This window comes from Chenopodium quinoa, unplaced genomic scaffold (genome assembly GCF_001683475.1).
Source record: "Chenopodium quinoa cultivar QQ74 unplaced genomic scaffold, ASM168347v1, whole genome shotgun sequence".
In the NCBI taxonomy this organism is placed as follows: domain Eukaryota; kingdom Viridiplantae; phylum Streptophyta; class Magnoliopsida; order Caryophyllales; family Amaranthaceae; genus Chenopodium; species Chenopodium quinoa.
In genome coordinates, this window is record NW_018743283.1 from 761,573 (window position 1) to 772,968 (window position 11,396).

Sequence of the window (11,396 nt, forward strand, 5' to 3'; positions counted from 1 at the left end):
AAATTTATAGCTGACCGATCTGATAATGAAATTTGCCTTAATATGAATTGTGTATTGACTCGTTAAATAAACCTATGTTGAACAATTGGTTGTCCATATAAAGTTATTGTGCTAAGTCATTGTTATGAGTAGAACGAATTATCCACTTTCTGTATCCACTATTCCAAATCTTCCGAACTAGTACGTTTTTTCTTTGAGAGAGAAATAATCAACGAAATAAATATGCGTTATAACACGTATCACACCTTTCGATCAAAAATAGATGGTGTCTTTTATTTTTATTAATTTATATATATTTATATAGTTCACTTTATACAATCAAACTTTTTTGTATTGTAAAATAATGATAAATTTTATACAAAGTACTTCATACAAAAAATCTATAGCCTCCAATATACATATATTTTCAATAATACACTCCATTGCATCAACTTTTTCAATTAACTATCAATAAAATAAATCACACTATTAAATTTTACGTAAAGTTTCGAAAAAAAGTCATCTGTATAAACACTTTTTCTGATATAGGCGGAATATTAACGAAACCACCTTCATTAACATATTTGGAAACCACTTCCACTTTGAATCTTAATTAGATTCAATATAGAAGAGCTAGTAGCTTTTGTAATGATTTGAGGAGACCTATTTGTGTTTCCCCCTTAACCATTTTGTCAAAAAATAAAAATAAAATTAAGATCCACAAGTACCAATGTTACCTCCACTTCACTCACATTTAGCAAGCAAAAATGGATGATGACCCCCCAAAATCTATCAATCACATGGAAAAACTTAAACTAAGCACCATATCCTACGTACATTCCCTGGGATTAGAGCCCTTAAACTACACACAAGCGCTTGTACTCATACATTACCACATTCATTAATCATTATTTTATACCCTTTTGAACAATTTTAAGCCTCCAAAGTTGTCTGCTCTCTTAAGGAAAACCTGAGTAACCCCAAGGCATTAGCATCCCACGTTACCTTCATCTTCACCAATCATATCATGCCACGTGTCTCGAACGCCAACACGCCGTAATATTCTAAGGGAGCTGTTAGTGGCCGTCCTTCTAACGGCCAGCCCAATACTCTAAATCATGTGCATCACAAAATTTGTTTTGCTTCTTCCCATATAAGTTAAGTTACTACTAACATTATGTTCAACACTATCACATACATAAGGTGCATTTTTCTTGTACTTTTTATTAGTACAAATTTAAATGGGTTTTCCTAGCTATATTTTAGCTAATGTTGTAGATAGTGATTTAGTTATGGAAAGAGGATGGAGGGATATGGCACCTACATGTCCTAGGTGTGGTTCATCTAACACCAAATTTTGTTACTACAACAATTATAGCCTTACACAACCTAGGTATTTTTGCAAAGGTTGTAGAAGGTATTGGACTAAAGGTGGGTCCCTTCGGAACGTTCCCGTCGGTGGTGGTTGCCGGAAGAGCCGGAGGTCTCGGTCGACAACCCTAAGACTAACTCATCCATCCTCAAACCATCATGGGCTCACATCTAGGAATAACAACACCATGTTTGGTAGTCATCACAATCAACATCATCATAGTCAAGATCAACTTGGTGGTGGACATGTTTCTTATGGTAACTTGAATAACAACATGGTTGATTCCACCACCTCGCCAACGGATTCCGAGGCTCCTCCGATCGACCTTGCGGTTGTTTACGCCAACTTCTTGACGCAAAAACCCGAAAATAGTAACGAAATACCCCCTAATGGTGGCTACAATAATCCACCATTAGTTGATGAGTTGTCTAGCATACCGGATGCTACTACTATTGCTCCTTCACAAGTTGTGTTACAAGTCCAACAAGAACACTCAACTTTCTCTCAACCACTTCCCATTATACCAGAATTAATGATGAACAATCATCATCATCATCATAACAATAATAATCAAGTTTTATTTGTAACAGATTTTAGTAGACCAATTCATCATCATGAACATGATGATGTATCCATTCAACATGATGAACTAGGCCTACCGCCATTGCCTGGCGACACGTTATTATTACAAGATCATCATCAACATCACCATCATCATCATCATCAACCAGTGTCGTGGGAAGGTTCGGATTTGAATGAACATCAGCATCACCAACTACAACATCAGCATCAACATAGTAATCGCGAAGATGGTAATGATTTGGAAGTGCCAATAAGGCTACAAGACTTGGAGACAGATTCACAATTTTCAAACTTATTGTTCAATAACGGGAGTTGGAGTCCACTTGATAATTTACCAGGTTTTGAAACTTCATCTTCTTCTTCAAAGCCTTAAAAAAGAGGCTAAGTTTGGTTGGGATGATTAAATATTTTCTTGGCTTTGCTCACATTTATATATTGCTCATCTCTTGTGAGTTGAAAATGTGAATAAGCTTGTGAATTTTGTTTGGTTTCATGCATTCATATATAGAGTTTCAGTATATATTATATATGATTATAAATGTATAGAAAGGTTAATTGATTGTCATGAATAATGTGTATGATAATAAATAATCAAAAGTGTAATGAATATATATAGATATTTATTATTATATGGTTTTTAGAGATTATACAGTTGGATGGAGAAATGGCAAATAGATGCATAGCTAATTCAATTAGCTATCATACAATATGTATAATTTTTCATATCTTTTGTAAGGAGAAAGATCCTACTGAATTAACATATCTCACAGGTCAATCAGTCTAGCTACACAAGTCAATACTTGAGAATATGGAGAAAGGTAAGGATATCCTCCACTTTCAAACACAAGTAGATGGTAAGGCTCCGTCAAACTTGTGAAGGCGAGTTCAATTTTTCATTATGATGTATTAAGAGCTATAGTTGTAATTATCATCTGAATAGTATGAACTTGATGCCATGTTTTGAATATCATATTATCATATTCAGTGGCGGATCTTGGCCGAAAATATTATAGGGGTCAGGATTTAAATATTTTACTTCTTGTTCAAAACTGATCACTATACTCCAATATTTTATAAGTAAATATAGGTTAGTTAAGTTCATTAACTAATTAATTATAATAATTTACGGGGGACCTATCCTCGAATCACCTCGGTGGAAGGTGCCCTCTGATCATATCATCCCTATAACTTTCCAAACTAATTAAGCCATCCAAACCAGTAATATCATATAATTAGAGCTTGGAGGTTTTTTTACAAAACCCCTTCTCTCTATTACAAGCTTAATTAATTAAGATAAAACAAATTGAAATTGTCAAATTAAAATCTACATTAATTAATTATGATCTAGCTTGGACAATCCTAGTTAAAATTGTCTGTAAGATTGGTTGCGATAAGATTTTATTATAGTTTTATAAGGAGAAGGCTTTTATATAGTTTCATTTGATTATGATATAAACCAAAGTTAAAGAGAAAACTTATTCATTATACTAATGAATAATATTATATCCCAATGATTTGACCATGCATGAACTCGTGGATAATGAGTCCATGCATAGAATCTATCTGTTTCGAGTTGGAATCTTCAAAAGCATGTAACATTAACTATATTACAGTTTGAATATTTCCCTATGATCCCTAGCTAATAGTATTATAAGGCTACATAATTGATTTCTATTGTTAATCAAATATTGTTTGTAGCCATTTTAGGTTATTATATGTCAATAAATTTTATCACTATAGTTATGAATTATTAGTGTTGAACTTGTACAGTGGTTTACAAATTTGTATGAGTTGGAAATCTCGTTGGAAATCAAGAATTTAACTAGGGTGGTTTAATTAGGTTGGAACTTATTTATAAATACCTAGTATATATTGTTTTTATTCGAAAATGAACAATTTTTTTTTAAGACATTAAGGCATGGTATGTCATCTCACCTTTCCTTAGAATATATATTAGCCTCATATGAGTCATATCTTACAGTTTTAAGGTATGGGTATTGTTTATGCTAATTTTTGTTAAGTGGGATTGAATATCAATCTAGGCTACGGATCAACTAAGCAAAATCAAAAGTAAAACACGACAAAAAAGAGAATAAATGACACGAGGAATTGGTGACTCAGAAAACCCAATGAAGGTAAAAACCGCTGGTAGAATGAGGATCTACCAAACTTTCACTATGCAAAAAATATTGATATCAGTTTACAAGATGTGATGTAGTGCGTATATTGTTGGATGTGAATGTGCCTTACTCGTCGTTGCCCTGCCCTTTATATAGATGGTTGCTAGGTTAAACTCTAGCCGTTGCAAGGAGCTAGAATCGTGCCCACGATTTTTGGACTTCAGTTGCTGAACATATTCCTCTTCTGTTTTGAATTCCAACGGACTGATCTAGCTAAGTTTGGACTAAGTATCTACTTATCTTCTTCCTAAAATATAGGGAGTTGTTACTTGACTTCGTCTTCCGTCAATGCTGATGGTGCGTCGTCGAGCTTGCGCCTTCGTCAAGAGGAGTCTTCGTCATTGACCTTCATTGACTGTCGTTGACTAACCCTTGCAGATTTTTACCCATAACAGGTATAAAAAAAAAATTCAAAAGCAAACACTAGATAAAATTTTTTAGCATTCCACTCAGAGTAATGCCAACTAAACCTAATGGAATTATTTAAAGCGGTCATGTTCTTGAAAAATCAAATACTACTTTCGTTAATTGTTGTATGCAATTTAGAAATTTTTTTAATCTCATAAATAATATGTAAAAATTGTAAGTAACAAAAAAAACCACCTTTTATAAACAATTTTTTTCAAGAAACCACCTTATAAAATTTTATTTTTGCAAAGACACACCTTAATCTCTGTTTTTTTTTTTTTTTTTTTTTTTTGCAAATCAATATGTACCTTTATGCCGTAAATTGAGGTTTGACCCCATTTTCCGGCATTGACTACCCCAATCCAGCCACAAAACCACCTCTCTCCCCAACCCCACCCACGAAACCACCTCTCTCCCCAACTCCACCCACATAACCACCCTTTTACAGCATTGACCAACCTAAACACACCCCTTTAACGGCTGAACACCCTAAACACACCCCTTTAACGACGTTGACCACCCTAAACCCTCCTCTAAAGCCCTAGCCACCCTTCTCCCCTCCACTGTCAGCGCTGACACCCCTAGCCGCACTTCCCCAACCCTAAATTAACACTTAACCACCCTAAATTCAGATTTCGCGAGGTGGTGGAAAGAAGGGAGTTTGATTTAGTTGGTGGGGATGAGGAGGGAGGTGGTTTCGTGGGTGGAGGGAAGGAGGGGGTTATTTCGTGAATTGGGCTGGGGAAGGGGAGGTTTCGTGGGTGGGGTTGGGTAGTCAACGTCAGAAAATAGGGTTTGACCCCATTTTTCGACATAAAGGTATGGTTTTGCAAAAAAAAAATTGATTAAGGTGTGTTTTTGCAAATTTTAAAAAAAATTATAAGGTGGTTTATTGCAAAAAAAAATTGTTTATAAAAGGTGTGTTTTTGCAAAAAAAAAAAATTAAAAAAATATATATATATATATATATATATATATATATATATATATATATATATATATATATATAAAGTTGTAGTTAATTTTAAAACAATAAACATGCTTTGTATACAACAGTACAACACTAATTGATTGAATTTTAAAATTTCAGAGAACCCTGACATTATAACCGGCTACTTGGGTAGCTAACATTCAAACAATAAACATGCTTTGTATAGAATATACAATATGAGACGAATCCAACAACACAATTCAATACTTTCTATTATTGATTAATGAAACTTTGTAGACAAAGTTTTTGAAGTTTGACCCAACTATTTCCAATGGGGCAATTAAAAAAATAAGGACAAAGGGATTATCAACTACTAGTCGATCGACATTTACCCGTTGCTTCGACAGCTACCAACTTCTCAACATATAAACAGCGGCGAAGCCAGGATTTGGAACTTACGGGGCCCGAATTCTGTATAGTTTAGTTCCAGATTTGACCCCAGTTAAATACTTGATTTGTAATCTCCTAATGAGGACTTTTTACATTCGGTTAGGCTCGGACTCAAAACTATTTATATTATCAATTAGCAGTGATTATTACTTACAAAACAAACCGATGTATGGTTGGTGTGATAATATTTTGATAATTTAGTAGAATTACAATGCATTTTATTTTTTTGATAGAGGAAAGACCATTAAAAAAACATTGAAGAGGAAAAAAAGACAATATTGGAAGAACAAAAAACAAATTTAAGCGTGAGAAGAACCCAAAGAAAAACTCGTTACTTTGAGTGTGAGGAAAGAGGCTTTTTTATTTTTATTTTTACTATTAGATTAAACATTGGCCTAAAAAATTAAACCAAAAATTATTGTTGAGGGGAGTCGAACCTCAGAGGCTCAGACCAAACATACTTGACACAAGGATATATGTTAACTACTAATTAAGCCAAGAAAATATCATTAACAAATGAGTTAGTTAATTTGTATATATTGTAAAAGTTTGCAGGGACCAAATAGAAATTTTAAAGGCCACGAAAATGGGCTACGGGGGCCGGGCACCTGCCAGCCCCCATGTAGCTCCCCCATGCATATAGATACAAATATCTAGTTTTGCCGATAGGCCCTTAAATGAGTGTTTCTAATTCCTAAATCCTATTGTACTAAACTAAACTTATTTTTGATTAACTTTTTTAATCACATTCTAAGTAGCTAGTTTGAATTAATAAATAATTTATTTTTTTTAAATCCTAAGTAGCTAGTAGAAATTTTAAAGTAATAAATGGTCAATAATATTATATTTTTTTATAAACATTAGGACAAGGTCAATTACATAAAACATACGAAGTAGAACGTGGTTTAAAGAGCAACATTATATTGATAGTAAGTAATTACGACTTTGTGGGTAATTACAAAAGCAAAAAATCTAGAGAAATAAACTATCAATACCATACCTTTCATCAAAAAAAAAAAAAAAAAAAAAAAAAAAAAAAAAAAAAAAAAAAAAACCTATTAATACTTATAAGTCCATAAGCATTTAATTTGTCAAACATTTTTGACAGGGTCCATTACGATTGACTAAATTTGCATAAATGGACAATATAGTTAAAAGCTGCGCACTTGTACTTGCTCTATATTTGAAAACTAATTCTTAGTCAACATTTGCACACTATACATGTGGGTTTGACCGTTTTGCTCAACTATACTATACGATAAATTGCTGTCTTTTATAAATGAAGAGGACATATTCTTCTTCATTTTCTTTAATATTATTTTTTATTTTATTAACATGATATTTATTTTTCTGAATCTGAAATGTTGAAAAGCTATAAAACTTAGTTTATTTGAATATAATCCTTAATATATTGAGATTTGAGGAAGTTTCTAGGACAAATCCCTTATTATTAAGGTCTTATTTCGCAATAAATGTTCACCCTTAGTTAGGTCTATATGAATGTAGACTACACTTTGCAGTTTGCACCCATCTTTTGATTGTACTTCCTTTGTCAAATGGAATATTTCAGAAGATTTTGAATTATTATTACATATTCTCCATCTAGCTCCATGCTTTATCACGATTTGAAAAGTAATAATTTAACATACGGAGTATATAACATTATATTTTCGACTATGTTTTAAGTTGATGTTCATTAACTTTTCAGTCTTTTAGATTGTAGGTTTTGTTTACATGAGACTTCGAAAATAAATCGAGACTTTTCAATTAAAGTTCTTCAATAAATCATGTCATTATTTTGCATAATAATTACGATGCAAAGCATCTTAGAGATACATTTGGTCATTGGGCGAGTTTTTTTTAACTCAGCCTAGTAGCACACTCACTTTTTAAGGAGAAGGTCATCAAATTTTTAAAGCACTCTCACTTACAAAAAAAATACATTGATCGAATTCAATAATAATACAAAATCAATTACATCATCTTAGTCTAGAAGTTTTGGTTGAATATACAACCAACTAATAATTCAATAGCTTTCTTTCATCATCTTTTCTTTATTGAACAACCTAAGTAGAAACATATCATGATTCATGAAGAGAATTTAACAAAGTTGCATTGGGATTTTTTTTTATTTTTTTTTTAGAGATGCGAAAATTATTTAACACAAATCGATCTTTTTCTGACAATAGTGTTACTATAATATTTTTTTTTTCTCCAATAGTGTAATATCTATTTTTATTTTAGGTCCATTTGATTAATAAATTAAGACTTTTTGTAGGCCAAATCATTAATTAATTTTTTAATAAGATACATCAAATATAAAGAAATAAGAAATCAAAGTGATTTAGTTGGTAAATAAGTGAAATCACTAATTAAAAAAAGTGCTTAATAATCTTAAGAAGAGGGAAAAAAATTTGGACTCTTAATTGAAAAAACAAACAAACAAAAGGAGAAAAGAAAATTTGACAAATGCAAGATGTGTGTAAAAGAAGAATTGGATCCATTTAATAAATTGTTGCTCAAATTATAACAAAATCTATATTTATAGATTAAGTTAAAATAATCAATGGTGAATGAATCTTGTTATGTACACGAAAAAATGAATTAAATGACTATATGAAATTATGGACTACATCAATTTAATGCAATTAACTAATTAATCAAAGCCAAAGACATGAGAAGGAGCACAAGGAGAGTTCTTCCAAGCCTTAGCATGCATCTTCAAGATTTCTCTAGCCTTCTCCTTAGTCTTTGCCTCACAATCAACTTGTAATACCAAGCACAACTTCGTCACCACCCCTAATTGCACCATCTCCTGCACCACACTCGGAGTCCCCGAAAATTTCGAAATGGCGTACAATATCTTTATCCCCCTCTCCGTAGCAAAATGAGACACTCTTAGGATTTTCTTTGACACCACAGCCAAACCCGCGGCATGGCCTAGCAACTCGGCCCTTCCCTCAGCACACCCGCTGAGCTGGTCCAACACTGCTAGTACCATTTCAATATTCCTCCTCTCATTACACAACAATAGAAACTCGATCATTACTGGGACCGCCCCTGCCTCGACAACCCTAATCCTGTTCCTCCCCCAGGGGCACGCCAAGGCCAACACTTTAAGCGCAGCCTTGGTAGCCTTAGGGGAGACATCATCTTTTATCAACTCGACTACTTGTACAAAATGTTTGCGACTAAATGCGACTAACTGCGTTGGCTCGGCTACTTGAACAAGCTGCTTCATTAGCCCTATAGCATACGATCTCGACTCGTAGCTATTCTTTTGCATGATCTTCACCAATGAATCAACCAACAATCCATCATTCTCCTTCAACACTTTCTTTAACACCATCTCATCCGATATCTGAAGATGAGATAGTATCCTCAAAGCTTCATCGCTCACACTATTGTAAGTACTATACTTATTATCTTCATCCGACTCACTAACCACAATCAGGCGCACCAAGAACTCGGCAACACCTGGGGTAGTCTCCAAGCAACGCTTGTTAGCACTACTTCCAAAAGCAATAGACTTGAGCTTGTCAAGATTGTTAACAAGGCGGTGAGCCGACGAGTTGGAGGCATCATCAATAAGCTTCAACACCTGTGTTTTCGTAACCGGGGGCTTCGGGGTAGGAAAGCGTTCAACGCCATAAGAAGCATTAAGAGTACACCAAGATTGAGCAAGCCTCCTAAGAGTATGATTAGGTGTAAGAAAACAATCACAAGAATCAATATTAAGAGGTTGTTTAGTAACAGGACAAGTTGTATTATTGTTAGTAAACACCCATTTTTCAATACTTTCACGATCATAAGTAATTCCTGTTGAAACTGTTACTGGATCTTTCATTATTTGTAATGAAATTGGACAAATAAAAAATGGTGGAACATCTATTTCTTCATTGTGATCCATTTTTTCTTTTTTGGGTAATATTTTGGTTGACTTTTTTTTTTTTTTTTTTTGGGTATTATAATTATTTTTGGTTTGAAGGTTTTTGAAGTAGAAGAGTTTTTGTTGATGGTTTAATTTAGAAATGGTAGGTTGTGGTTTATATATATATATATATATATATATATATATATATATATAGGATTGAAAGGAGAGATGAAGTCAAAACACGGAAAATACAAGAAATAATGCACATTACTAAGATACCAACTAGAGGGTGACTTTTCAAACTTATTTATTTTGGATGGTTCTTTGTATGTGTATCTCGTTGCCAATTTAATAAAATAATAAAATAAAGATAGTTGACTATGTAAACCAATGTAAGATTTGTTTATAATTTTAAATGTATTATTGTTAATAATTTACTAAGTGTTTGATTTGACTAGAGATTTAATTAGGATTAGAGTAATTGGAGGTGACGGTGCATGATCGATCTTGTTGCATTGTTTGGAAAGGGTTAAATCTTACAAGATTGTGATGGCCGTTATGCTTGATATGTGATTTTTGTCAAGAAAAGTACTCTGTATCTTTTAATCTATTGAATGTTTTTTTATAGAGTACATAAACTGATCCTAAGATTTAATCATAAGCTTAACATTTTAATTGAGTTATAGTTCTTTAACGTTGTATTAGACTCCGTGTAACTCAAATGTCATGGGTAAGAGAGGACTTTCATGAAGGGGTATGATAGACTGATAGAGTATATAAATTGATTTTGGGTTTCAACCATAAATTTAAGCTTTTTAAATTTGTATATGAAGGGGGATTAAAATCATTATTATTTACCATTATCATGTAAGAGTAGCTTAAATAGGTAATTTATTTTGTGCACCCTTTTTTTAATCTCTTTGATCAACTCATCAAGTGGCTTTATTTATTGCATTGTTGGTTGTGGTCTTATAATTATTATTTTAAATAAGGTGTGGTCCGACACCTTCTTTGTTTGGCCTTTACAAAAAGATCTTGCGGTATCTAGTTATCTACTGAGTATCAAGCTTCTAACTCTTCCTACGTTCCTAGAAGGTGGGAGTTGGCTCTTCCATCGTACCATGATGCTTCTAAATTGATAAATTTAATTTGATTTAATTGTGATTGAGTGTCCTTTTAATGAAACAAGTTGACTTTATTGCATTGTTAAAAAAATACATATGGAAGAACGCATTAAAATAGTCATTATGAATTTGATTAAGTATTAATAATTTGTTATATTGTTAAAGGTGACACAAGGGTACTGGCTGATCTTATAACATATTACATCCATGACTATTTATAACAGATAAAATGTTTGAGACGCAAATAAATGTTAATCATATTGTGAAAGGATGACTACGGGTCTGTTCACATTTACTTAATTTCAGTTTTGTTCAGTTCAGTTCTGTTCAGTTCAGTTCATTTCAGTTCAGATCCTAATTTCCCTCTCTCATAAAATATTCAGTTCAGTTCAGCTCGACTCCAATTAGTTCAGTTCAGCTCCAATCAGTTCAATTCAGTTTAGCTCAGTTCAGTAAATGTAAACAGGTCCTACGTACAAGTAAATTGTATCTAGAT

At 32.8% G+C, this 11,396-nt stretch overlaps 2 protein-coding genes across 2 annotated transcripts; one reads left to right on the top strand and one right to left on the bottom strand.

Annotated features, from left to right (window-relative positions):
* The first annotated feature begins 1,220 nt into the window (after positions 1-1,220).
* On the top strand, positions 1,221-2,306 carry LOC110735444 (dof zinc finger protein DOF3.5-like). The gene has a single exon (XM_021915636.1). The coding sequence runs from the start codon at positions 1,221-1,223 to the stop codon at positions 2,304-2,306; it is 1,086 nt and encodes a 361-aa protein (XP_021771328.1).
* A 6,096-nt stretch (positions 2,307-8,402) lies between these two features.
* Positions 8,403-9,918, bottom strand: LOC110735397 (E3 ubiquitin-protein ligase PUB23-like). The gene has a single exon (XM_021915584.1). The coding sequence runs from the start codon at positions 9,810-9,812 to the stop codon at positions 8,559-8,561; it is 1,254 nt and encodes a 417-aa protein (XP_021771276.1). The 5' UTR covers positions 9,813-9,918; the 3' UTR covers positions 8,403-8,558.
* Between the last annotated feature and the right edge of the window lie 1,478 nt (positions 9,919-11,396).